We start from the raw sequence: 27,884 nt of genomic DNA, 5'->3' as shown, positions 1-27,884 counted from the left end.
TCCAAGGATAGGGCGTGAGGGTTGAGGAAATAAAGGTAGAACTGTCAGCCCTGTCTTAATACCTCCCATCTGTCGCCAGCGTAGAAAACAACCCAAAAGGTGCGGGTAAGATGTTACAGGGAACGAAGCAGTTCGCGTCCTTGGGGGGGACCACCTTTCCAGCTCATGGACTCTCGGATGGATGAGTTGTCACGTCCCTCCTCTTCGGACGGAGGAGAAGCCCCTTTCCCTGGCAGGCGGGTGGGCAGACGCTCCCGAGGAGGTGGCTTCACCGCCTGTGCTACAGCTTCTGGCTTGACACTCGCTGGCCTGGCCGCAGCTTGCGTGTGACGACGGTTCCTGACTGGAGCACTTAGTAACCGCGCAGATGTCGCGAGCTCAGCTCCGCAGTCGTACAGCTGTTTGTACGTCTGGTTGGATTTCTTGAAAGGATCGGGTTTTGTAGGATCTCGTGCTGCGGGCGACAAGCACAGTAGGACTGAAGGGGACTTTATGTAATGGGAGTTTGTGTTGGGTGTTGCCGCAGATGCAGCGCGGTTCTGGAGCAAACCTCCCATGTCTCCTTCAGCCAAGCAGTTGGGAAAGTCCAGAATGGCTAGAACTCTCGCTTGGACATTGCGTACTAGAGAATCATCTTAAGAACATTCCAGAAAGTTTGGAAAATGGAGGAACTATCAACTATGGTTGTTTCTGAATATTCCTTTCCACGCTTTTTATGTGTATGTTTTAAGATCTGTGTTGCTGCTCAGTTTTTGAAATAAATTATATAGTTGTGAATTATTCCACTGAGTCCCACAATGTCCTCACACATTTCTTACTGTGGGGCTTTTGGGTTGCCTCCACTGTTTTGCTGTTGTGAATAATGCAGTGATGCACATTTTTGTACATAGGACCTTTTCCATATTTTGAATATTTATTTTCCGACAGTAGACATTGAGAACAATGATAGCTGGAGTGTGGGAGAGCTTCCCAGTTCCTGCGAGAGGTCAGGAGTGGCTGGCACCCAGAGGCCTGAGGGGATGGGTTCTGTTTGGATTATGGGGTCTCAGGGCAGTGAGCGAGGCTTGGCAGACCCTGAAATACAGGGCCTGGAGCTCAGAGACAAGCCAGGGCTTGAGGTCCAGGAACCTCAAGGAAAGGGACTGCGGCATCCGGTCGGAGACGTTAAGCTTGCTTGGAGGGTGGAATGGCGAGAGAGGAAGGTGGGTGGTGGAACCCCGGTGAACCTCGTCTTGTGATGAGTGCCGGAAGGAGAGGCCTCTAAGGATGAGGAGTGGTGGAGGTGGGACCTGGGCAGCCGGGAAGGAATGGCCCCGAGGAAGCCGGGGTAGGAGAGAGTGCAGTGGGCAGTAACAAACAGGCAGGGACATTTATCAGAGGCTGTTTCAGTGGCGTGTGGCAAGGGTCAAAGGAAGGCCTTGTCAGAAACCTTAGTTGTGTGGAGGAAGAGGCTGGAAGTCGACAATTGCCAGAAGGGGTCGTAGGCTGGTTTATTAGTCTGCTAGGGCCGCCATAACAATATACCGCAGATGGGGAGTGGAGACAACAGAAACGTATTTTCTCGCAGTTCTGGAGGCCGGAAGTCCAAGAAGGTGTCAGCAGCTTTAGAGCCTTCTGAGGCCTCTCTCTGGCTTGTAAACAGCTGCCTTCTCTCTGTGTTCTCATCTGATTGTTCCTCCATCTATGTCATCTGTGTCCCTGTCTTTTCTGTGTAGAGGGACGCCAATTGTATTGGGGAAGGGCCCATAATAATGGCCTAGTTTTCACTTAATCACCTCTTTATCACCTATTTATTTATCTATTTATTTTTAAAAGATTGTATTTATTTATTTGACACAGAGAGAGAGAGTACAAGCAGGGGGAGCAGCAGAGGGAGAAGGAGAAGCAGACTCCCCACTGAGTGGGGAGCCTGTTGCAGGGCTCGTTCCCAGGACTCGGAGGTCATGACCTGAGCCAAAGGCAGCTGCCCAACTGACTGAGCCACCCAGGCGCCCTTAATCACCTCTTTAAAGGCCCTGTCTCCAAGTACAGTAACATCCTGAGGTTTGGGGGTTAGGGCCTCAACATATGAATTTGGAAGGGGGACACAATTTAGCCCCGACCACATGGCTTCTAGGCCTGAAAACCCCCTCTCTCCTTCCTTGTCCTGTGCTCCCCGTCCTCCTCATCTGCTCCTTCTTGTCCCACTTGTCTCTTGGCTTCGGTGGCCTGTGTTCCTCTGGTCTCAACCCTCCCTCCTCCTGGTCCCTGGGTGTCGACATCCTGCAGGGTTTGGGCCTTGTCCCTCTTCCCTTCCTGAAGTCAGGCTCCTCCGTCTGTCTGCAGGTCCTCAGCGGCAACTCTGGTCCTATAGCAGAGCGCTCCCCCTTACTGGTGTCGGATTAACTCTTGTTTTATTTGAGGATGACTGATGTTTGGTTTGGTGAAAAGACTAAACCATTTTGTCATCCTGTCCTCATGGTTGCTTATCTCACTTAAAAAAAAAAAAAAAGGGGCACCTGGGTGGCTCAGTGGGTTGGGCCTCTGCCTTCGGCTCAGGTCGTGAGCCCAGGGTGCTGGGATGGAGCCCCACATTGGGCTCTCGGCTCAGTGGGGAGCCCACTTCCTCCTCTCTCTCTGCCTGCCTCTCTGCCTACTTGTGATCTCTCTCTGTCCAATAAATAAATAAATCTTGAAAAAAAAAAAAAAACCAAAACGAACAAACAAAAAAACCCCCAAAAAACAAAAAAAAACAACAACAACACTGTGGGAACATTGATTTAGGTCAAGGTTCAGGAAAACTTTAGAGTTCACCTCGTATTTCACAAATTAGTGTTTTTCTCCCTAGAGTTTGGTTTTGGGTTCCTTTCTTTTCAAGGGTCTGCCTTGGTTAAAATAAGACTGAGCGGTTGTTGTCTCAGTAGAGTTTGGGGGAGGATTATTTTGGCAGGTACAATATCACTGCCTTTTTTCTCCAGATGTAGGCTTTTTGGTTTGTTTTTAAAGCTACAGAGATTAAGATTATCCTATTTGTTGCTGAGGGGGGAGCCTTCGCGTGCGTATTGGTGAAGGGGCCAAGGTTGACTTGTAGAGGATGTTATTTAAACTGTGGTTGGTTGTTTTGGGGTTTCCGGTGTATATGTGTTTATTTACATAGTGTTTCTCTCAGTAGTCTATTGAAATATATGAATATGATTTCTGTGTAGAAGTTCATATTTTTATTGAAGAGGCTGAGTATCAGATTTCTAAAGTATGTAAATTATGGATAGATGGACCATTTGGCCACTCAGAATGGAAGCACCCAGATTTTGCTGGGCAACCTTGAGAGGAACATTTATCTCCGTTGACAATTTTAAAGCAGTATGTAATTTTAAAGTGTGCAACTCAATTTTAGTTTTTAATAGTAACTTATGTGTTTGTTCTATCTTTAAGAGCTGGGTTATGGAATGACATGTGGCTTTGTACTCTTGACTCTATGTCTGGTTTTGGGTTTGAAGCGTTATTTTTGTGCTCTTTTAAACGACTTAAGCACTTCTGACTGTACATTTGGGACAGAAAAAAATATGGCAGTTGGATATAGTTTTGAAAAACCAGCCAGATTTTTAACCTGGTAATACGATAGTACTCTTCATTCTTAGAATTTTCTAGGCTCACAGCTTCAGAAAATGGTATAAGGTCTTAGCGACCTCCAGACGTGCTGGATTAGTTGGTGTTCTTCTCCTCTGCAAAATAAATCATATATCAACCGATGCCCATAACACACTGAATGGTCAAAGCTAGAGGGCTCTCCAGTAGTGTGCTCCTAGGTTTTTGTTTGTTTGTTTGTTTCTTTTTTTTTTTAAAGATTCTATTTGTTTAAGAGAAAGCAGAGCATGAGCAGGGGGGAGGGGCAGAGGGAGAGGAAGAGGCAGACTCCCCGCTGAGCAGGGAGCCCCAAGCAGGGCTTGATCTCAGGATCCTGGGATATGACCTGAGCCAAAGGGAGGTGCTTAACTTACTGAGCCACTCACGAGCCCTGCTCTTGGGTTTCTGTTCCCACCAGTGGACATGTGTGCATATCTAGAAAACTGTGTTTTCTTTTTTACAAACCTGTTTATGCCAATTGTACTTCTTACTCTATTTAGTTAAAGATTTTAAATATATGTGTAAAAAGAGCTATTTTTGTGACTATTTGAATTTGTTCAAGTGTTTTGGAAAGCACCTGATAAAAAGTAATTTTCTAGAAAAGAGTGGTGGCTGATTTTTTAGAGAGGTTGAGGCAACTGTAAAGGAGCTGGGGAGTCCTAAAAGAAGATGGTTCCCGTGGATACTTGAGCCACTCAGGATAGGTGTGTTCTGCTCTGATTATGGAAGACCCAGAATCTTAGTGGCTCAGAGCAGTAATCTATGCTCACACGGTGCGTCCACCGTCGGCCCGGTGGCGGCTCTGTTCCACATCATACTCGTCATACTCATGAAGCAGCCCCCCTGGAACCCTGCTGACTCCCGGGGCAGAGGGAAAGACTGCCCACATTGGACAAGGTGGGGGTGGGTTAGCCTTCCCACCAAGGAGTGGCGAGCATTTGTCAAGGATGATGTGGTCTATTCTGGGCTGTTTCTCTGGTGTCCTTATAGCCTCACCATTTTTTAAAAAGAAATTTGACGTTTTAAAGGGTGATGCCTTGAGATGGTTGATAAAGCACCGCTGGATACTGCAGGCGGTGGACAGAGACTCGAAGGAAAGGCCTCGCATTACAGCAAAACACAGGCAAATAAATATTAGATGATAGGGTTTAATCTAAAACAATATGTTTTGATATTTACCTTTTTAAACGACTTTCAACTTTGACTTTTTTTCCCTTCAAACCAAGCAGTTGAGTTCAATCCTTATGCATTTGGATGAGAGAGCCTACTTTAGTCTCAAAGCCTCCTGTCTCTTTCCCCTTCCATCAGTTAGTGTTCTGCCTTTTATGATAGAGTCGTCTGTTACTTCTCTTGCATTTACCCACTTGTTTCATTTCCATTAGCTCTACCCTAGTTCTAGATTCATGCCCCACCTGGTTTCCCTGCTGCTAGTCGGTATGGTACCTTTACCTTACAGTGGCAAAAGGTACCCTTCAGGGCAAACACTCTCCCACAGAGCTCCACTTGATGTCACTGCCCACTTTCCCCCTTGGCTTTTTATACAGTGCACAGACTGAACAATTGTACAGAGCAGTTTTGCTTCTTGCTTTCAGGTCTCTCCCAATGAAATTAGACTAAGTAAAAAAACCTTTACATTTTTTGTTGTCTTTTGCTCTCAAGACATTTTGGATGACTCCCCATCATCTATAATGGCTATCTTCAATCGTATTTTCCATCATACTGTCACTAGTGACTCTCGGTCATACTCGTGGCCCTCTGGATGCACTGACTGCAACACAGACCCAGTAGATACTCTTCTCTCTCCCCTCCCACCTGTTCCCAGCAATTCCCACCTCATTCCTAGCTGTAAGCGCCTTAGCTTGGACTCTCAGTCTTGTCTCAACTTACCTTTCCTCCCAGCTTCACAGCCCACAGCCCAGCTGTCTTTCGCGCCATTCTGCCTAGTCACTGTCTTCTGAATGGTTTGTTCTTCCTGCATTAAAGTGCTTTTCTGCTGGACCACATACTGCTTATCCTCGGAAAGGCAAGGTCAGGTTTGTCCTCTTCAGCCGTCCTCATCTCATCCTCCTGTACCGTAACGATAGCGCTGCCTCTAATCATAAACACGAGTGTCTGTACTCCTCTTTCTGCGGTGAATCGCCGGCCCTGTGTGAGCGCTGATTTTATGAGTTACACGGCTCTTACCTGTTTTCTTTCCCCAGTTAGATTGCCCATGGCTGGGAAGGAGTAGGTGGGTCTCTAATTCCTTTCTCCTGGAGTCTGTGTATCCCAGGCACACAGGTCAGAGCAGTACCCTGGAGAGAAGAGGGCCCTGTCCAGTCAATCATACACAGTTCTGCATGGAAGCTCAGGCTGCGTCTTCCCGGCCTCAGGATATTGACCTACTTTCCTCTTATCTCTGTGCAAAATGTTTGTTGTACTTAGGATGTTCTCCCTGTCATAGCGAATGTTTGTCTGTTCCTTCCACACCAATGGAATGCTAAAGTACTAGTGAAATCAGTGGAAAAAACAATGGAGCAGAAGAGTTGGTAAGCGGTTCTATTTAATTCCTAAACTAGGGGGCCTTACAATTAAGTCATTTAAAAAGAATTTTAGAGTTTCCCTTTAATCTATATATATCTGCCTGCCTGCCTGCCTACTTACCGAGAGACATAATTAGGGTGGATTGTGAATTTTAAGTTTTTATGCCTTTTAATTTGATAACTTACTATATAATAATGTGATATTTTGATAAATTACTGGTAGAGGGAAATGAATTTTTCTTAATCAGTATACAGTATAGTTCACTATTGAATATCTTATTTCTTATCCAAATTTCCCTTGGGAAAATTTAATGAAAATTTATTTTATACACGGCCCAACTGATTAACTTTAAAAATTGATTTTCGCGTAGCCTTACAGGTTTAGTGTGTGCTTATATTCAAGGGGAAAAAAAGTAAGGGGGGGCATTTGTATGTTTGTGTCCTCATGTAAATATATGGAAAATTGCTATGTCTTACAGAACTGCAGGAAAAGAGAACTATTAATCAAATTGAATTAACATTTATAAGTTTAAATTTAGTAAACAAATTTTGGTAAACATTTTATTACTTAAAAAAAAGTTAATGTTATGACATGCCTTATATGTTGATTTATTGTATATAGTTCTTCATAAATACATTAGAATGTACTCAGAGATATCTAAGGTATGTATTATGGTACATTTGACTTTAAATTCAGTAATGCTTGCAACATGAGAAAAATTAGAAAAACATCGGCTCAGAAAATACCTCCCAATTCTGATTGTTGATTTTAATCAATTTAGGTAAATTAACCCACTGCAGTTTAGCTATTTTCTTTAGAATTCTTTTTTAATGACAAAGTAGTTCCGCCTTCTCAATTTACATCATCAGTGTCTTTTTTGGAAACATCTTAGCTATTTTTGTTTGATCAATTCTCAAGTAATAAACACTCATGAAATCCTAATGTAAATGTATAAACATCTCTCCCTTTGATTACATAGTTTATTTATTAGGCTTTGTTTCAGTGGATAACTGTTTGAGGAAGTTTCTGAATTTTTATTATTCTAAAGAACTTTTTCTTAACCACAAGTATAGACATTACCGAAGAAGCAGTGTTGGGTAATGCATATTTTTCTCCTTTTACTATATAGGTTTCCTAATTTTGTAATCTTTAGACCCCTTTTTGCTTTCACAGTGGATCAGCTCATTAAAGTAGAGCGCCCTTTTGCAGCTCGCTGGTTAGTTTCGAACAGAACGCGTTCACACAGGCCCCGAGGCCTGTAGTCCTAAGATGCAGTTGATTCCTTGTATTTCCTTCTGTGCTGCATATGGTTAGATCCTTATTACATTTTTTTTTCGCTGGTGAGGTCAGAATAAAGGCTATTTTCCTTAATCTCTGAGTAAATGTCACTGAGAAAGATTCTTGTGGACTGGCATTCTTGGCCTTTAACATTCTTTATAACCAGACACAGGATGAATATTCACCACAAAATTAAGGAATTCAGTCTTTCCAGATTTGAGCCTCTTTTTGTTGAACTGGTAATGACGGACTGGGACAGGATCTTAGGAGATGATGTATTCCCCCTTTTTGGGGAAACTGAGGCTCGGCATTGGCAGTGTGCTCAGGGACTCAGTCAGAGCTAGTTGCAGAGCTGAGTCTACAGTGTGGATCTTCTGGCTGTTTTTCCTGGAGCCATTCTAGTGGTTATTCTGACTTCAGATTTGCAGAAGGCAACAGCTGACGTTTCCCTGAGAGCTAACTTGCTTCCTTTTCCAAAGAACAAGTGCATGAAATTAAATACATTTCCCTCTATTGTCCCTTAAAAGAGCCTGAATGATGGGAAGATGTCTTAATAAATGTCTGCTGTGGGGTGCCCTGGGCTGTTTTGATCAGCCAGATGTCTTAAAAAACTGATCAGTGGGGACTTCCCAAACTGAGGGGTGCAGGAAATCCTCTGTGAGTGCCCACCAGGTGCAACGCACTGGACTTCTGATTACAAGGGAGTGCCTTGGGTGATGGGATGGTAGGGTCATGTATAAAGAGAACGGAAAGAACGAGTCTACAAGCAGTGCCAGAAGGTTTAGGGGGCAAGGGGCAGGATGACTTGGTGAGGCTCATAGCATGTGGGACGAGATCTGGACCCTCTGATGAACAAGCCAGTTCATTTGGAAGGAAAGTCGGTTTTCCCTGGGTGGTTGTATTCAGTTTAATACTAACCGGTTGCCCTTGGTGTCTGTGCCCCGGCCAGGAACAAGTCCGAGCTGCCGGGTGTGTCAGTTAAATTCGAGCAGTTTTACCTTCACCTGGGGGTCCTGGGTCCTCAGGTTTGCCAATCTAAACACACTTGGCTTCTTGGAATTTTTTTCGTCTACCTTAAGGGAATACAGTGAGAAGTCTATGTGTTATAATTAGCACATCTCACGTGCAGCTGGGCTTGTGTTTCTGGCAATAGCAGAGGTTTATGGTTTTTGGCTACCTTGTCCCGGAGGAACTCAGGACTTTTCAGACGTTAGCTCATTAATTCTCCTAGGAGCTGGTGTGAGTAAGACAGCGTGGCCATAGGTTCCCCCTAAAGCCAGACTGCTTGCTGTGCATCTAGACCTTCAAGGATTTTGGCTGGTGAGGGGTGCCAAGTTGGGTGGAGGGTGGAGACGGAGGGCGGGGGGTGTCTTTCGGACCCAGGTTTGATGGTGGTGGACGGCATTCTCTGATGTTGCCTTGCCCTTTGGCCTCATTCCTGCCGTGACTCTGCAGAGCTTCCTCCAGGAAATGACGTTGGGGACAGTGATGTTGGCCTCCTTTGCTCCTCAGGGTATTGAACCCCATGGGATGACTTTTGCAAATGAGGCAACTCTCTAGGTTATCAACCTCAGATACACATGCCAGTAGGTGAGCTCTTCAGGGTCAGAAGAAATAGGCATGGGGAAGGGAGGGAGCAAACATCCAATCAGATCCTGCCCTCTTAGGGGCTTTGGCTTTCTTAGCCAGCCTGCCTAATAACCCTGGGGAATGGATGTTGCCAACCCTGAGTTTTTAAGATCAGAAATTAAAATTCCAGAGATGAATTAATTCCCTTGGGCTTGAGCCTAGGACTGTGATCTGAAGCCTGTGCTGTCCCATCTTGGGGCAGATCAAAAGGGAATTCTCAGTCATGATATACTCTTGTTACCAAACTGCTATAGAAAATGACTCTTCTCAGTGTGGAAGTGAAGCTTCTCTTTTAAAAACTGGGTGTGGAGGGGCACCTGGGTGGCTCAGTGGGTAAGCGTCTGCCTTCTGCTCAGGTCATGATCCCAAGGTCCAGGGATCAAGCCCTGCATTGGGATCCCTTCTTGGCGGGAAGTCTGCTTCTCCCCCCCCCCCCCCCTCCCCCCGTTCTCACTGTGTCTCTGTCAAATAAATAAGTATAATCTTTAAAAAATTTTTAAAAAATTAAAAAACGCGGTGTGTTGCAAAGAGTTTGCTGACTTGGGAATGAGATTGATGGGTGTGATAGGTGTGAAAGGCCACTGAGAGCAGTCAGGAATAGCTTCCTCCGTGCCCCGCCTCTTCCAGGAACCAGTCGTGCCACACCCCCAGGGCCCATTTCTCTCTCCTCCGGAAAGGCGCCTGGGATCCTAACACATTTTGCTTAGACATCAGAAGAGATAGTTTGTGGCTTGTAATCCGAAACCTTCAATGTTGCCATGGCAGCCACGGTCCTGTTTGACTCAAAAATCCTTCTAATTAGTCTAGATAATATATTCCCCATTCTCACAGTTGGAAAAAACTTTGTTTTTAACCCGCGACTTTACGAATCGGGAAGTCTGGCCTGTTCCTGGGGTTGAGGTAGCGGAGCTCCTGGCTGTGTCTGTTGGTAGGCCAGCCTTTTTCTAGCCAGACAGAAACAAACCTTGACTGACGCTGGCTGGTTCCTGGCCCTTCTCTCCTAAGGGGCCATCCGCCCTGGGGTGTTAACTCTCAGAGCACCAGAAGGTTGAATTAATTGCCCCTCCCAGTCTGGGGGCTTCTTAGGATCAGAGTCTGGCTTCGTGCCTCGTGGGCTCCCATATGCTTTGAGCTAGATGTTTTCCGTCCCTGTCCCAATCTGCCCCCCTGGTCATGGTCTGATAATTTAATGTTCTTTGTATGACCCAGAGTTCGAGCACAAGACAGCAGCTTCCCCGATGGAAATTGCTTGTAGTGGGGCCCATTTCTTCCTGAATCCAAGATCCTAACAGCCATCCCAGCAGCAGTGCATTAGACGTTCACAAGAAAAGGCTGTAGAGAGGGGGGGTGCCTTCAAGATGAAGCGGCTTAGCCGTGGGGTGACCTGGGAGATCGGACAGCGGGATTTCACGGCGTAAATGCTGCGAATCCACACGCCTCGGCCCCGTGTGCGCGCCCTGAGGACGTGCGTCCGCGCGCGGGTCCGCAGCCCTGAGCCCTCACGGAAACCCGCGCCCTGCAGGTTGGTCAATACGGAGAAACCGTCTTGCCCTTTGGTGTCTGCCCCGTCTGCGGCCGTCTTGGTTCATCCGCGGAGGAAGTTCTCGGTCACCCTCCGCCCGCCGTGCCCGGGACGGGAAGGGCCGCGTGGACGGCAGCCGCAGTGTCGGCGACGGGCGGTCATGCCTGTGCTGCCCGCGGCAGAGTCCTGGGCGCCCGCCCCGGCCGGCCAGTGCGGGTCACTCACGGTGCTCCCGGACGGGGCGACCAGCGGACACACCGCGCGCGGGGCCCCCCGGCTTGCTCGGCGCGCGCTGCCCGAGAGGAGCGGCCGCCGGCCCCCGTCAGGCGGGGTTTCTTCCAGGCGGGAGGCTCGGCCGGACCCCTCGGGAGCCTGCGACCGGAGCCGCCGTGAGGACCTCAGCACTTCTCTCTGTCCCGCGGGGTCCCAAGTGCTTCCCTGCATGCGTGTCATCCTCTTCTCGGATCGGCTTCAGAGGAGAACAGAGTCTGTCAGAGGCTCCCCTGAGTGGGACGCCCCGTCCGCCGGGTCCACGCTGACGACTCACGGCCGCCTCCATCCGGGTCCTCGGAGGCCGCGGTGGCGCATGCGCAGCGCCGTTGGCGGCCGGGCCGGAGGAGCCGTCGGACCTCGGCGTCTCAGTGCCCGCGTGCTGTGGCAGGCGGGGGGCACCGCCGGGGAGGGGGCTGGGGGGCAAGGCCGGGCGCAGGCCGCGAAGGCTCGTCTTTGAGAAGGGACTGTTGTGCGTGCGGCGACTCCAGCGCGTCGCCTAGGCCGACCCCGGCCTGCTCCGCCGCGCGCTGTCGCCGGCGTCTTCCATCCGCCGCGTTTCCGAGGCCGCCGCTGCGGCGTTGCCCGCGCGCACCCCGCGTCGTCTGCGGCTCCTCCGGGCGGCGCCTTCCCGCGTGTAACTAGTCAGCGCGGAGGCCCTGGGTGCGGGGTGCGCGCACCTTCTGGAGTCCCTGCGTTCGCGCCCTGCGGGGAAGGGCCGGCCCGGGCGAGGCGGTGTTTTACGGCTTGGAGGGTCTGCGGAGGACCTGGAATGCGGGCTCCGGGGAGTCGTCGGTGGCCTTCGAGCGAGGGGTACCCGGTCAGGTTGTGACTTCGGCCACTTGGGAAGTGTGGCTCGGACAAGGGGGAAGGAGGCGGGCGCCAGGGGCTGAGGCGGCCGGACAGGGCAGAGGAGGGGAGGGTAAGAGACAGGGAGAGGCCGGGGGTGAGAGACTGGGTCAGTCGTGACTCTGCCGTTCTAGCGAGGGGAGGAGGGTTTGGGGGGGTATTTTGGGATAGGATGGCAGGAGGTCGAAGGTTGGGGCATGGGTTGCGCTGTGGGACTCAGCAGGGGTGGGAGAGATGGCCGGGGTCAGGCTGTCCGCGGGCTGGCTCATCGGAGGGAGGGGAGAAGGGCAGACGGTCAGGCACCTTGAACTGAAAAGCGGTGGGGACCTTACCCGTGTCCTTTCGCATGGGTCTCACGTTGCTGCCTGGGGGCAGGCGACTCTGTCAAAATTTAGAAACAAAATTCACATCACAGTTTATCAAACCAGAAAGGATGGCCCGTTCTTTGGTTATAAAATCAGGTTTCTTCAGGATTCTCATGAATTCAAAAGGATGTAGATGAAAATGTGGAGGGTGTTGAGTTTGGCTGGATTTTGCTTAACTGCCTTTTCTGATTTTTTTCCCCCCTATAGTGAATATGGGTTGTTTTTAATCATTAAAACGTTGTTTGAAATTTCAAAAGTGGTTTATTTTATTTTCCTGACTCTTACTGGACTGTGAGCTCCTGGAGGGGGCGGTGTGGGGAGGGGACGTGCCCTGATGATTCACAGTGTGTCCAGAGCACCTCACACAAGGCAGAGACCAACAGGGTTCAATACTGTGCGTGGTGGTTGAGCCACATTGCATGGAAATTTAATCTAACCGCTCTCAGAGAGGAGATGCTGCTATTTTAATAGATCGGGGAAGGAAATTCCAGTTTTTCTTGGTCATTTAAGCTCATTGTATTAGGTCCTGAACCACGTCCTATAGAGCTGGCCCTCTTTTGCCTTTGTTTTGCCACCAGGATTTGCTGAGATTTATTTTGCTCATGAAATCTTGCCACATTGGCCCAGCTTGGTTACTTAAATGTGCTTCTCATGTTATTCTTAAAAGCTTTCGTGATCTCTTTGGGAGTCCAATGGCTCAATTCTGTTTCCTGTCCTGTCCTCTGATGTTTTCAGAGGAAGGGATCAAAGTGGCTTGAAGCTGCAAGCATTTTTTTGCCTTCTGGTCTGACCAGCCATGGCAGCTGCAAGAACTTGCATTACGGAAGGATTCAGTTGTCAGTCGTAAATTTGCATACTTGTTCTCCCTTTGTATTTCTCTGAATGCCTACCATGTGCTAAGGCAGTGCCCTCAGCCTTTGGGGAAATAAAGATGAATACTCTGTGACTGCTGACACCAGTGTGCTCATTCTCCGGAAAAGGGGCTATCATGCACACATGACCCCTTGCAAGGAGGTCAGGAGTGGAACCGGAGTCCGAGCCGAACAATTGTTGTCATGCTAAGAAAACTCCCCGAAGGTGTTGCCTTGATGTGTACTGCTAACGACACTGTAATAGATGTGTTTTCAACGTCCTGGCTTTCAGTTGCCAGAGCAGTAGAGGTGTGCTTGCATTTGGTTTTCCAACTCACTAGTTGGATTTTATGGCTCTGCTTTAAAAGTCCCCTCAACTTTAAAACGATGCTAATGACTTGATATTAATCCTTGTTAATCATCGCATCATCAGCTCTGAATGTCCTTTCTGATTTTACAGTAAAACTGTTTCAACTTAAAAATATGTTCTCAGGGTGCCTGGGTGCCTCAGTCGGTTAAGCCTCTGCCTTTGGCTCAGATCTTGATCCCAGGGTCCTGGGATTGAGCCCCACTTTGAACTCTGCTCAGCAGGGAGCCTGCCTCCCCCGCCCCCGCCTACTTGTGATCTCTGTATCAAGTAAATAATAAATAAAATCTTTCAAAAAAAAGTTTGTTCTCATCTGCGTTACCCTAAGAACTTTGAATAACATGGGAGACCATTGCCTGCTGTACTTTAGCTCATCCTGCATCTTTTCTGAGCTGTTATTCACTTGTTAGTAAATTGTGTAATTATTAACTTGGAATAGCTTTTCACTGTTGCTGTTTGATATAGAATGGAATGACCATGCATTTCACACAGGTGCACACCCTCCCACCCCCCACCCCTGGTCTGGCTGTGTCTGGGTGTGGGATCTTGGAGAATGCTGGTCTTGACTCCTGAGCACAGATGACATTAATGTTGTAGGTGGCTAGTAATTTAAGATTGGTGACTGAGGTAGACTACGTGTATTTAAATATTAGGCTCCAGGTGGCCTTTTTAAGATGCTGTCGGATGTTCATGCTGCATTTTCTTTTGCATTCTCGAGGAATTTTTGAAATGATGCTTTCAATATTTTGATATTTTTTTCATTGAGAAAGATGCCAGTAAATGCATTAGTACACACTGAAATGTAAGTAGTAGCTTTGGAAGTTTACGAGTGAGAGTAGGTCAGGGAAAGAACATTTGCAATCACATATTTTGTTTTTCTTGGCTGAACAAGCAGGTGGAAAGGTGGGGCAGCCGTGGAGTCTCTGCGGCAGTCTGTGGGCTGATCTCTGGGCTAGATCAGCACCCATAGGTGACGAGACCCTGACTCCAGACTCCCCTGTGGTTCCTCCAGAGGCTACCCCATGATTGTATTTTGTGCATTCCTTTCACCAATGTTGGGAGGAAAAGGTTCGGTTTTACATAATAATGAAGCTGTGACAATAATCCCGCATGTTGGGTACAATACCAAGTGTTCTGTGGGTTAGGGATCTTGATTGCGTGCCACGCAGGAAGGATGTAGAGACTCATAGAATTGCTGAGAGCGTGGCAGACCAGGAGGGATACAGGCTTGGAAGATAGGCAGGAGCCACAGAAAGGCTGGAGGGCCAGGCAGTGGGGACAGTGGGGACGAAGCCAGGCTTCGTGCTGGGACTCAAGCTGCGGTGAGTGGTGGATATTCCCTCCTGCCGTCAATCACCCACAGCTTTGACCATCATCCAGGACTCCCGACCCCAGGATGATGTGATTGGCTGTGTGTGAGCCACATTACTTGCGGGGAGAGAGCAGGGCCGCCGCCATTGAGTTCTGCGGTGGGACCTGCGTGCTACTGCTCAGTATGTTCCTTGTTATCGTAAGGTAAGTGGGGACTCCCCAGAAGGATGATCAGTTTCCAACAGGAGGAGGCCTGTGCACTGGATAGTGTCCCTGTAGAAAGAGAGACAGAGGTCTACAGGGGCTGTCCCTTTTGGCTGCCCAGTGTTCACATACACCTTTTTCTTTTCACCACACTTGGGAGTGTGAGAATCCCGGGTCCCGGCCCACACAGTGCAGCTAGCCCCCGCATGGCTGGAAGCACAGCCGCACCCTGGTCAGAGGCTGTGCTGTTCCAGAAGCTCTCCTCTGCCCGCTGTCTTCGTGGCCCATCTGGGGTGAGCACTGGGCAAGATGGCGCTGGCAGGGGTTGCGGGTCGTACCGCTCTGTCGTTGTGGTTCTTAGACTTGGAGCCCTTGGGGCAGGCTGTCTTAAGGATCACGTCATCGTTCAGTCCCATCAGCCAGACTTCTTCGGCAGCACAGATCCCTTAAAAGTATGTTGGCTTTTAAGGTTTCTCTGCGTCCATGGACTGGTAACCGACATCTGAGATCCTGCCAACTCCCAAGGGTTTGGACCTTGAACTTGTTCTGAGAACTTGTCTCCTGGCAGTGAGATCTAGCCATGAGTGGTGGAGAGTGTCTTAGCTCTTGCTTAGTAGAACCTCCCCGGGACAGTTAGGAAGTGGAGGAAACAGTAGAGTGCTTGATGCCTCTCCTGTGCTACATCTTCATGCTGGGGGCACTCTCCCCGCCTCCGGCCCTGGAGACAGAATGGGTGGCGCTTAGCACAGGTCCCCTTCCCTCTGTATTTCCCAGCTCCCGCCAGAGCGACTGTGTTTAGCAGCCCCTTCTGTTCTGCGCCCCGGCTGTCAGACCATCCAGAGTCACAGCAAGCCTGTCTTCTTGTAGATCCTTCAGTAGCCAACACAGATTCCAGCATTCGAAGTTTTCTCAAATTCTGTCAGGTTGGAAGCACAAGGTCTGAGGCATAAGGCATGACAGGCCACAGTTGTCATCAGTCGTTTACTATGACGAATGAGGAGTGATCATCCTGCTGGTCCAAGACGGTAAAGTCTGCACACCCCCTCCCTTGTGGCCTTGGCTCAGCCAGTCCCAGCACCGCCGTGGGTTCCTTCCAACACTCTGCTGCCGTGTACCAGCTTCTTCTATTAGCTAAGATGTTTTCTGGTGCACATAATAGGAAATTCAGCTCAAACAGCTTAGACAGGAAGGAGAATTAATTAGCCTCCGTGTGTGTAGACTTAGGAGCTGTGGGACAAGTTTCAGCTGCAATTTGATCTAGAGGTTTGTGATGTTGTTAGGGCTCCTGTGCTAATTCTCATTTATTTATTTGTTTTGCCCTACTTTCCTCCATGTGTTGCCGTCCTCCTCAGACTAACCTTCTCCCATGCTCCACCCTGAAAGTAGACATGACCATGGCAGTCCCACGAATCAAATTTAAATCCTGCCCTCCAGAGGTGGATGGAACCTTTGTCCTAAGACACCAACCTAAAGCTCGAGGCTTTAGTTTTTAGTTTTAGTTTTAGTTTTAAAAACTTTCAGTTTTTAAAAAAAACTTTAAAACTTTAGTTTTAGTTTTAAAAAAAACTAAAAAACTTTAGTTTTAGTTTTAGTTTTAGTTTTAAAAGCTGTTAGGTTTTAGTTATTTGACCAGCCCCGAACCGATTACAGTGGCTGGAAGCTGGTCATGTTGGTTGCCTTAGTCTAGGTGGATTATGTGCTACGTGCTGGCACATGGGATGAAATGGACCTCCTTAGAACAACATGGGCTTCCATGGGGGTCTTGGGAAGGCGAAGGTAGACATAAATGTGTCAAATAAGACATATCCTCAGTGCTTTACGTCCGTGCTCATTGGATGCTCCCAGGTGAGCTCCAGCTCCCATGCTTCCATAAACTCTGACAGTTTATGGAAATCTCCAGTTAGTCATTCTGAACCAAACCCAGGCTGAATCCAGTAGTCAGGGTAAGGGGATTCAGTCCATTTGTAGGATGCAAGGGAAGTGCCTCTGTGCCCGGTTTGTCCCTGTCCTTCTTTACCCTGAGGATGAGGGTGTTACCCTTTCCAACCCCAAAGTACTTGGGTGCTAAAAATGACAAAACAAAATAAACCCGAAATGGAACAAAAGGATGCTTGAATAGCTAAATGAATGTTGAAATCAGCTTCTCAGCGGGTGTGCTGTATTGGTGTGATATAGTTTGCAGAGGTTGTGTTTCCAGAATTTTCTACTTTTACCGACTCCCTGTTGTAGCTCAGCATTTGTTTCCTCCTCTTCCCCACTTTGGGTTATGAAGTTGGGGTGGAAGTGTAAAAACTAGAACCCATGCAAACCTGCCTGAAACTTGTATTTGAAATGATGGTAAAGCAGGTTTAATTACAGAGGCAGATTGCTTAATTATTGTTACCTGCAGCGAGGTCCTTGTCTTTCTGCAGAGGCTTCTATAAATAGACTTCAGACCCAGCCCCCAGGGCATAGTTCCCTTTCAGCCTCTTTGCTTAATTTAAATTGCTGGTTTGATGGGGTTATTTTTGAAACCCTTCTCAGGTTGACTTCCCCCTTAATCCCTAAACCTTCTACCCTCATCTGCCAAATTATATGTAATGCACTGGAGCTGGAGTGCTTTTGGCATTTCATGAGTCTGAGAACTTGAAATTTGATTTAAATGTTAATTTATTGCGACAAAGGTTGGGTGCTTATGTTCCTGTTCCTGTGCATGTCTGTCCGTGGACTTGGCATGAGACTGGGTGCTCTCCCGGTTCCTGCTGCATCCCCGGAGAGCAGCAGGTGCCCCCTCCCACCCGGATTATTTTAAAACAAGAGTCTAGCCTAGTTCAGAATGCATGAAGCTATTCTATTGTTGGGTTTTAGTGATACCTATGGCCATTTACTCCAGGTGTAGTTGGCATGAAATTAAAAAAAAAGAATATATATATGTATATATACACACACACACACTAAAAAGTTGACTCCATTTTTCTTCTTTTGAATATTAAATACTTTCTTAGTGGGTTATTTTTATTTATGAGAGACCTTTTCTCTCTACTTCTTTTTGTCTCTCTTTTCTGGCTTTTCGGTGTATACTTAAATATTGTTCCAATAAGGTCAGATATAAAGGAGTATTTGTGGATTCATATGAATCATAGTAATTAACAGGAAAGAATTGCATAATTCTTACCCCTTCTCAGTTCTCTTGCAAACAGCCCAAGTAAATATAGTTTCTGTTGCGTCTAGGAGACCTACTAGATGTTCTAGGCTAGAATAGGAAGGACATTTAATTAAATTGCTGTCCTAAGTAAGCAGACCAGCCTTTGTATAAGATGTAATATGCCTGGGTGACTCCTTAATGAAAAGAATTAAATGTACTCTCCCCTCAGTCTTAGGGGCATGAATATATGAGTATTTATTAGTTTCCTGAAGTATTGTTTAGTAGTAGTATACTGAAAGCATACAAAATTGACTTATGCATCAGAAGCATTTAGAGAAACTATCTTAGATGAATGTGGTTTTACATCCTGGTAATATTAGAAAAAGTAACAAAACACACTCTACTTTTCCATGCTCATATATTTGAAAGAATTTTAGAACTCTTGTCAGCAATCAGATACGAAGGCTTGGGGATTTAACATTCTACTTTTGGGAGGCATCATTCACATTAGTGGGGCGGGTAAGAATGCTGCCTTTGTAGTGTGCCTCTCTTTCTGCGTGATAGACTTTCAGATTGAGCCGGAGGGAAACCGTAGTATTTCTAGTCTATTCGTTTCATGTTCATTTGGTTCAGCTGTTGTGGTGGGTCTCTTGGGATGCGGATGAAGAACATTGAGGTCAGTCCTGGCAGGTGATAGAGGAGACCTCTGATTTACAGCAGCGTATGTTCCTTTATGAGTCAGTGCTGATGGCTGGAGCGAACCCCCCATATCCCCCCGCTGTAGATGCCGTGTTAGAAGTGGTGACTGAGTTCTTTGACACAAAATGTAATGCACTTAAGTAATCATAAGCAAAATTTCTTACCTTTCTGAGCTTCTTCATCTTAAAATGAGGATAATGATCCTAGTATCTACCTCATAGAGTTTTTGTGAAGATGAAATGAATGAATGCATGTGAAGTTCTTGATACAGTGTCTGATGTGTAGCAAGTCCTCAAATGTTAGTATCACCTTAAAACCATTATTTCCCGGAAAATGCCTTCTGAATTTCATCGTGGAGTACTGAGAGATGCCATCTTGGGGGAAGCAGGTCCTTACAGGTTCATGTTTGACACTGGTATGCAGGGGCTGGTGGAAAAGGCTGGGTTTGTTCTCTTGCTAGAGTTTTGCAACCTCTGTGGGGAGGGGATGGTCTTAAAGAGGCACAGACTTCCACTTACAAAATAAAGTCACAGGGATGAAAAATGCAGCATAGGGAATGTAATCAAGAATGCTGTAATAACGTGATAATAACGCAGTAAGAACCCTTACCGCGGTGAGCATCTTGTAATGTATGTTCGTGTTGAATCCCATGTTGTACATCTGAAACTAATAGAATATTGCACGTCAGCCATACCTCAGTTAAAACAAAAAAAAAAAAAAGAAAGAAAAAGAAAATGAAGACCCTGGTATCCAAGTGGCTCCTCCTATAGATGGACTTAGCCTGGGGTGGTGATTTGGGAGGGAGGTTCCAGCACATGGGGCTTCTAGCGGCTTGGCAGTGACTGTGGCTGGCTCCGGGGCTTCTGGCTTAGGTTGGAGGGGAGGTGACAGCATTTGGGAGACAGACGAGTGCCCTTTGAAACTACCGGTGTTTCATTTCTCCAGTGGTGCTAAGAGCCCATCTGAAATAACTTTGACCATTTAAATCTTCCCTTTTCTTCCTCTTTCCTCCAGGAAGAGACAATGGCCAAAATGGAGGTGAAAACGTCACTTCTGGACAATATGATTGGGGTTGGAGATATGGTTCTTTTAGAACCTCTCAATGAGGAGACCTTCATCAACAACCTCAAGAAGCGCTTTGACCATAATGAAATCTATGTGAGTATACGCTGAAGGTCGCCTGTGGGGCTTAGACCTGGGGTTTCGTGGCCAAGAACTGGCTTCTCTTCTCCAGACTCTACTTTTTTCTCTTTGTTTGGTAGAGTCCAGAGGAATTTGTTTCTACTCTCACAGAGAGTTTTGGGTTGCTCATTTGGCACATGAGTAATACTGATTAGAGTCAATGAGTCTGTTTTCCGAATGATGTTTACTGTGTGCAGAGTATCGCACTGGGTGTTGGAGGCGTCAGAGAGCGAGTGGAATACTGAGCTCCAGTCCTGAGGAACAGACATTCGGGAGGAGTTGTAACATCCATAGGCATCTTCCTGGATGCCTTCAGAAAATGAGGGTTTTATCCTCTGGGAAGCTGCTCATTAAAATGCAAGGCAGTGACTGTCAAGAAGGACATGAACTTGTTGACATTTGTCGATAGTCGAGAGACAGAAGCAGACTCTCAGATAAGGATATATGTTTGCTCCCTGGAGATTTCGGAGTAGTCCTGTCCCGCTACATGGAAGTGTAGGGTCATGTACAAAAATGAAAACATGAAGATTGACGATAATAGAATGTTTATGTACTGGAAATTCTTTATAAAGGATTTCATACTGTGAGTTTAACTGTTGAGTTCCTTACATATATTTAAAACATGAGTAAAAAATACTTGCACGTGTGACTTTTTAGGAATTTGGATAAAGCCCAGAAGTTTGCCTCTCTTCAGGTAGAGCTGTGTTGTTAACTAAGCCAAGAGGATGGGGCGCCGATCCTCTGTCCCAGCAGCTGAGATGGAAACAGGACGCATGGATGGAAGTGGTTTCACTAGATGCCGCCTCGCTCCCGAGTCCTTTCCTTCTTTTTTGTAGCATGTCTGTTTGGAGATGAGTTGGATTATTGGGACATGCTTCATGTTTTTCTGTCTGTCAATGTGGGAGCAGTAAGAAGAAATATAAATAGAGACCTTGTAAACGATACGAGTATGATCAATTATTACTTTTGTGGGATGAATATAGTTTAAAAAGTGATGTGCAAAGCTGAATTATTTTAGGCCACAAACAGTTCTCCTTTCCAGTTAGCCAGTTATGTTTCAGGGATGACTTCGGATAATTAGTTTCTTTTGCTGAGGGAGGAGGGGCAGAGGGAGAGGGAGAGACAAAAATCTCAAGAAGGTTCCACACACAACGTGGAGCCTGATGAGGGACTCGATCTCACAACCCTGAGATAATGACCCGAGCCGAAATCAAGAGTTGGACACTTACCCGGCTAAGCCCCCCCAGATGCCCTAGGATAATTCATTTCTTAAGGAAATGGTAGTTGTCATCTGGAACTTGAACTTTTTATCTTTCAGGATTTGTGTTGCTAAAAGTAGGTGAGGTTGACAATCGCTTGAGATACGCACATACTGCTTGCAGAATATTATTGTGATAACCAGATCCCAAGTTCAGAGATGGAGTTATGGAGACTGCGGATGCAAATGGAAAAGGTATAAAGTCTGCTGCCGGCCAGGGAGGAGGTCCCGCTTGGCTTGGCAGCGAGGCCAGCGTCCCCTTCCCGCAGAGCGGAGCGGCTCGGCTTTCAGGTGGGAAAGTGCCGGGCTCTGCGGCTTTCACTGAAAGCACAGTCTGACAGCCAGTAAAAGACAGACTTTTAAACACTGGTCTTTGAGATGGAGATAGGAGCAATCAGTTCTATCGTAAGTAACACTGCTGATCATTTTTCTTTTTGGCTCGAAGAAACACAGATCACTTTTAGTGGGATTGAAAATGGGATGGAGAGCAGCACGTTACAGGCGTTCACATACCTGATTTTTTGTGCCGACTGAGATAATATAATCCCCTTTTTAACAAAATGCCAAATGTTAATGTTCATGGGTCCTCAGCAGACAAAATGTCTGGGTTTCAGCCCTACCTAATTTTATTTTCTAACCATTTGAGGAATGCCCTTCTGGTATAACAAAAACAGAAGCAGAAAATGGCTTTCTGCTTCCAGATAGTCATATCAGTTAACATTTTCTGAGGTATGTGAGGGCTGCCATTTCCGTGAGATGTGTGCCTTCATTTTACAACAAAACATACATAATATTGGGAGGTTGGGCGTTCTCTATTTGAAGCAAAAAAAAAAAGTTACAGAGGAATTGTGTATAGTATGATCCTTGTTTTATTGAGGGGTTTGCGGATGTGCACACGTGTTTGTCGAGAAAGGCATGGTAACTTCGGGCGTCGGGCGGAATGAGATATGGGGGACAGGGAAGGGTTACCCTTTTAGATCTCCATATTATAGAACTCATTAAGTCAAGCATGTATTGTTTTTGGTAATAAAAAAAAATACTATACGCTAAATTTGATCATTATACCTCTGTAACCCCATATGTCATGTATATCCCCCTTGAGAAATCTGTTTCTGGCTCTTATTTTGGTACTGTTCCTGCTTTGCTTTTGTTCATAGGTTGCTGCAGGATTGTTAGCCTGATGCCAGAGGCCAAGTTAATATGACATATGGTGTTTTACTGTCTTGTACTTCACCTTGTTTTTAAATTGTTTCCTGGACGATGAAAGTACAGGGTTTTTTTTTTTTTTTTTTTTTTTTTTTTTTTTTTAAATCTCTTTTGTAGTCTCATAGTTTTATACTGTAGAAATGGGTCCATCACGATCCACCGTATGAACAAAAATGATTGTTCTTGTGTTCAGAAGCCATGGTTGGTACCGGGGCCAGTGAATGGAAAGACCTTGACTCAGACTTTGGGACTCTGGGTATCTGTATAGACTTAACAGGCTCCTTCGTGAACCAGCTCAAGATCAGGGGACCTTCTTCTTCCATCCTGCCATCTATCCACTCGCCCCCACACCCCCAATATCTGGGGATAAGAAATAGTCCCTGCCGTCACAGAGCTCTCACAAGGGACTAGTTGGCTTCTAGATAGAAGTTTTCAACTTTCTGGATCATTCATAACTATTAGTGATTTTCTGGATCTCCAGCGCCCTGACTCTGGCAGTAGACTCCCTTGTGATCCTGTCATAAATCAGAAGAAGCCCTGGGTGGACTGTTGGTTTACGCACATACCCCTGAACCACTGACTGGTCTGGTGACCAGGATGAACTGGGTGGCTTCAGAAAATGACGTCCACCCCTAAGACTGGTGTAGGGTCAGCTCTTTCCAGAGTAGATGCGGTGTGTGTCAGTGGGTGAATACCCAACCAGATGTGTTGATGACCCTGTTCAAAGAAGCGGAAGGGAAGAAAGAGGAGTCAGTGCGGATGAGGTCATTGCTGTAAACCCATCCCATGTTTGATGGGGAGTTTGCGGTGAGTGCCTTTGTGGATGTTGGTACCAAAAGGATATGCCCCATGGAAAGCGTAAATCATTTGAGTTCTGGGCTTCAGGTGTGCCCGAAGGCATGCTTTTCAGACTTTCTCCCAAAGAATTTCTAATGGCAGAGAAGAGTAAATAGGTGCCCCAGGGACTCGGGGAACATAGTTGAAGTCCATCCATGTCAGAGAAGTTTTGTTGAAATATTTGTTTCCAAAGTAATTCAACTTAATTCCGTCCTGTAATGCATATGGATTTTGTCCATTATACTCCTTGCAGCCCTTTGAGTAATACATATTTCTGGTGCTGACAAGTACATTTAGTTTGCTTTTTATCTGAATTGTCAGATCGGGGGTCATCCAGATGTAGAGGGCTGAATTAGTCCAATTTCGTGATCTTAAGTTAAACCAATTGTAACTGTGAGTGACTGCTTTGAAAGTCTCATAAAAATTGTCTTCATTTTTCCAAGTTAGGGCTGGAATCGGGATCCCCATACAGATGGGATCAGATACTTTTATGGAAGATACTCGAGGGCATGTTCAGCAACATCTTTGCTTTGTCTTGAGGTGGGTTCATGCGTTGGTTCACCATCCTGTTTGGTTCACCATCCCGTTTGTGGCCAGGCAGGGTTCCGGAATCTGGGACAGTTGCAGACATTGGTGTGATCTTTGCAGTAAGAGCTCTTCAGCTGGACACGGAGAGGATCAGGTGAGAGTAGAGCGAGGGAACGTTGGCCCAATGGGGTAACAGGCAGGGTCAGAGACTCTGTTTGCTTTTACGCCTCCCTCTGGGCAGAGTTCGGTTCCGGCTGGGACAAGACAAGTTGCAGGACGTGCCTTTCGGTCCCGCAGTCTGTGTGGGGTCAGTGTTGGGAAATGCTGGCTGTGGCAGGACTGAGCTTCACTCCTCTGTACTCTTTCTGCCTTTGTCCGTTCTTCCTGCCTCCCCCACCCTACCCCCGCCCTGGCCCGACTTAAGGTGGCAGGATTTCATGTGGACTTGTGGTGGAGGAGACCCACCCAGACACGGTTCTGTTTTTAGGGTGGCTGGTCAGGACTGTGGTTCTGTTCAGGAACAGGAAAGCTGCAATTTAGGTGAGAACAAGGCCCAGGGCAAATTTGGAAACCGAAGCACCAAGGTGTCTGTTCTCTGACAAGAAGTATTTTTGGTGCTGGCAAGGCAGTTTAGTTTGTTTTCCATCTGAATTGTTTGGTTGGGGATCATCCGGATAGGGAGGACTGAATTAGTTCAGATTCAGGATCTGAAGTCGAACTAATTGTAGATGTAAAAGTGACTGCTTTGAAAGTCTAGTAAAGATTGTCTGAATTTTTCGAAGTTAGTGCTGGACTTAGGGTCCCCCAAGGAGGAAATCAAAGTTACTTTCATAGTGGTGTTGAAGCCGCTGCGAGTGCATGATCGGCTCAGTTTAAAGTAGCGCAAAGTACACGAACAGTAATACCCGCCAACATTTATATATACTTACTTGAAGTTTCAAAAACACTTTCCACTTACACAGCTTAGGGGTAGGGGAAAATTCATGGGAATTTGGCATTAATGACTTCTTAGTTTTCTGTTTCTGCATGACAAATTTCCCCCAAACTTTGCAACTTGGCGTAACATATGATTCTTATCTCATCTTTTCTGTGGGTCAGGTGTTGGGGGCGGGGCTGACCTGGGCCCTCTTTGGGCTGTGTTGTTCAGGTCTCACGGGAGGCTGGGTTCTCTTCCAGGCTCACGGGGACGTTGGCCGAGAGCGGGGCTGGTGTGCCGGTGTCCAGTTTAATGTCGTTCCTGCTCCTGGGACGTTCTCCGATCTTTTCTCCTTTTTAAAATTTGCTTTAAGGATATCCTTTTCTTGCAATTCTTGGAATTACGCTTTTGGAAACAATAATTCAGATGGTACAGGCACGCATAACATAGAAATGGGGTTTTTCTCCGCCCGGTTACCCAGTCTCATTTCTAGAAGTAATCGTAGTTAAGAGAGTGGTGGGTCGCTTTCCAGATTCTGTTAGCTTCATGAACAAATCAATTTTTTTCCTACAGTTGGAAGAAGATGGCTCTTGACCCAGAGAACCCAGACCCATAAATGTTTGAGTGAAAAACAAATCCATTTTTACTGTCACCCTCCATCCCACCTGGACCAAGAGAGAAAGGAGGAGGGATTCTCTGACCTGGTCCATGAGGTGCCTCGACATGATAGGGGACGGGGGGTTCACCGGGAGCGGACTGTCCCGGGCTCCCTGAAAAGGGACCTGCAGGAGACGGGACGCTCACATTGCGTGTGTTTCCCAGATTGTCTGGAACAGAGATGAAGGCTCTGTCGGAAGGCTGGATGACGCTGCTAAAGAAGAGGAACCACGGGGCTGAGGAGAAATGTTGTGTCTAGTTTCTGAGCACAGTATCTCTTGGACAGTTTTGTCATATTTTTCCAAACAATGATTCTTGGTGACAGCTCTCCAGTGTCAACCTGCCTCAGCTATCTTAAAGCCTTTGGTGATTAGAAAATTTCTTCCTCTCAGAGCTTGCAAAGTGGGCACAAAGTGGTTTTATTATGCAGGCGCTCTGCAGTACTTAAAATGTTTGTATAACTGTGTAGCATTTTTAATATATTAATTTAAATGTTCAGTCAAAACCATATTTGAGGTTTGAGCTGAAGGAAATGAAGGCCTGACCTTGGACCTGCAGTGGTGGTATTTTTTTTTTGTTGTTGTTGTTTTTTTTTTTTTTTTTTTTAAAGATTTTATTTATTTATTTGACAGAGATCACAAGCAGGCAGAGGGGCAGGCAGAGAGAGAGAGGAGGAAGCAGGCTCCCCGCTGAGCAGAGAGCCAGATGTGGGGCTCGATTCCAGAACTCCGGGATCATGACCTGAGCCGAAGGCAGAGGCTTTAACCCACTGCGCCACCCAGGTGCCCCTGTGGTGGTATGTTTTGATGGCAGTGTGGTGGGTACAACACCAGTCGTGACTCTGCTACTTATTGTCTGTAAGACCTAGGACAAGTGCCTTAACCCCCGGGAGACTGGTTTATTATTGCTAAAATTGTAAATGGTAATGACTCACATTTATTAAGTCTTACTGGTATTGTGTGCTATTCTTTTTGTTGTTGTTGTTTGTTTAAGATTTTATTTATTTGAGAAAGTGAGAGTGAGACAGGACATACACACAGAGGGAGAGGGAGAGAGGGAAGCAGACTCCCCACTGAGCTGGGAGCCCAGTGTGGGGCTCAATCCCAGGACAGTGGGATTTTACTAGAAGGAAACTAAGGCTCAGAAAGCTTGTCACTCGTCCAAGGTCACACGGCAAGTAGGTGGTCAAGCTGGGATTCACATTCAGGACGTCTGGGTCCAGAGTTCATGCTTTGAACATTAGTCCTGTTGAGTACATGATTGCTGCGGACGTTTAGCGATTCTACTGATGTCCTAGTATCCGCAGTCTGCAGTGTGCTATCCGAAGTGATCGAGTGTGCAATTGAAGAATGTGTAGATTTGGAACAGGGTAGTCTCAACAATCCAGACACATAGCTGAGGTGACGGCATTCCTGCCACATATTGAGTTAGTGTTCAGCAGCACAGTGACGTGAACTAGGTTGACGGGGAGTGTGTTCAGTTCTAAAGGCGCAGGCACTTGATAGTCCAAGCAAAGTGATAGCAGCTGTTGGGATGATGCTTGCCCCTCTGGGAGATGGGGGGAGGCCTTGGGAGGAGGTTGTTTTCATCATGGTCACTGGATGACAGGAGATTGACAGCTGCGTGAGGTCCTTCACCTTTATGAGCATAAAATAGAGGAGAGGGAGCAGACCAGCACAAGGGGCATGTGGCCAAGTCACATGACCAACTCATCTTGCCCCCCCTCCCCGCAAGGCACCTAGTTCTGGTGTGACATCTATACCACAGATCTATATTAATGGCCATCCTAATTTCTAAAGCGTTTCTAGACTGTTTTGGAGGGCGGGAGGCTGCGATACAATGCGGCATGTTGGAAAAGGCACAGGCCTTTGACGCATAGACCTAAGGTTGACCCTTGGCCGCTCACAACCACTGTGGGCGGTGTGAGTTCTCCTCCCCTCAGCAGGGATCACGATGCTCATCTTGTTGAGTCACGGTAGGGATTACGGGGCCTCAGCCTGGTGCCTGGAACACAGCAGGTGTGGAGGGCCTGGCAGGAGCCATGACCATCTATAAACCTTGGAAACCCAGAGGACTTTTCTTGAAGGTTTCAGGCACTGAGATTTCCTTGTAATTATAGTCTTTCTCTTAACCTCCCTGTCTCCCATGCTCTTCCTCCCTCTTTTCCCTGCCCTCATCTTGGTATTCATTGAACAGTTTTCATTGTTGTTGTGTTGCAAATACCGTTCTCAGCTTGTCATATACCTGTAGCACAGGACCACTCTGTACCTTAGCTGAGAGGCTTTTATTAGGTCTGGAGAACGATACATATTTGGAAAATACTTGTCTCATAATAGAGTTTATCTCAACAGTGATATTATAGTATTGTGTTACTCTGCTCTAAAATAAAGGCTGCCTGAGATGGTATTTTTAGCCAGTACTTCGGCGTGGCATAGAACTCATATATAGTTCTCTAATTCGTAGTCTGAAATGACTGGCAGCACAGGAACAGAGGATTATAATATGATGGTAGTTTCGTCAAGCCTTGGGCTAACAGCGACCATGCCTGACCAGCTTGCTGGCCTCCCTTGGCAGCCATGGTTTGGGTGGCCTCTGGCCTACGTATGGGCTCCGGATCTAAGAGCAGTGACTTATGGCACAGCAGAGATAAAAAGAGGAGCAGGACTTATTTCTTTCCTTAAGTTTAGGATTGAGAATTACAGAAA

General features: G+C 46.7%; 1 protein-coding gene across 3 annotated transcripts in view; it reads left to right on the top strand.

The window, feature by feature from the left end:
* MYO1B (myosin IB) overlaps positions 1 to 27,884 on the top strand; it is a 176,285-nt gene that overhangs the window by 11,766 nt on the left and 136,635 nt on the right. For all 3 annotated transcript variants that reach the window (XM_059168555.1, XM_059168554.1, XM_059168553.1), the window contains exon 2: positions 19,610 to 19,753. In XM_059168555.1, coding sequence (XP_059024538.1) covers positions 19,619 to 19,753 — 135 coding nt within the window. In that variant the 5' untranslated portion in view covers positions 19,610 to 19,618. The remainder of the gene's footprint in view (positions 1 to 19,609; positions 19,754 to 27,884) is intronic.

This window comes from Mustela lutreola, chromosome 3 (genome assembly GCF_030435805.1).
Source record: "Mustela lutreola isolate mMusLut2 chromosome 3, mMusLut2.pri, whole genome shotgun sequence".
NCBI classification, from domain to species: Eukaryota; Metazoa; Chordata; class Mammalia; order Carnivora; family Mustelidae; genus Mustela; species Mustela lutreola.
This window is presented reverse-complemented; position numbering and strand designations above follow the sequence as displayed.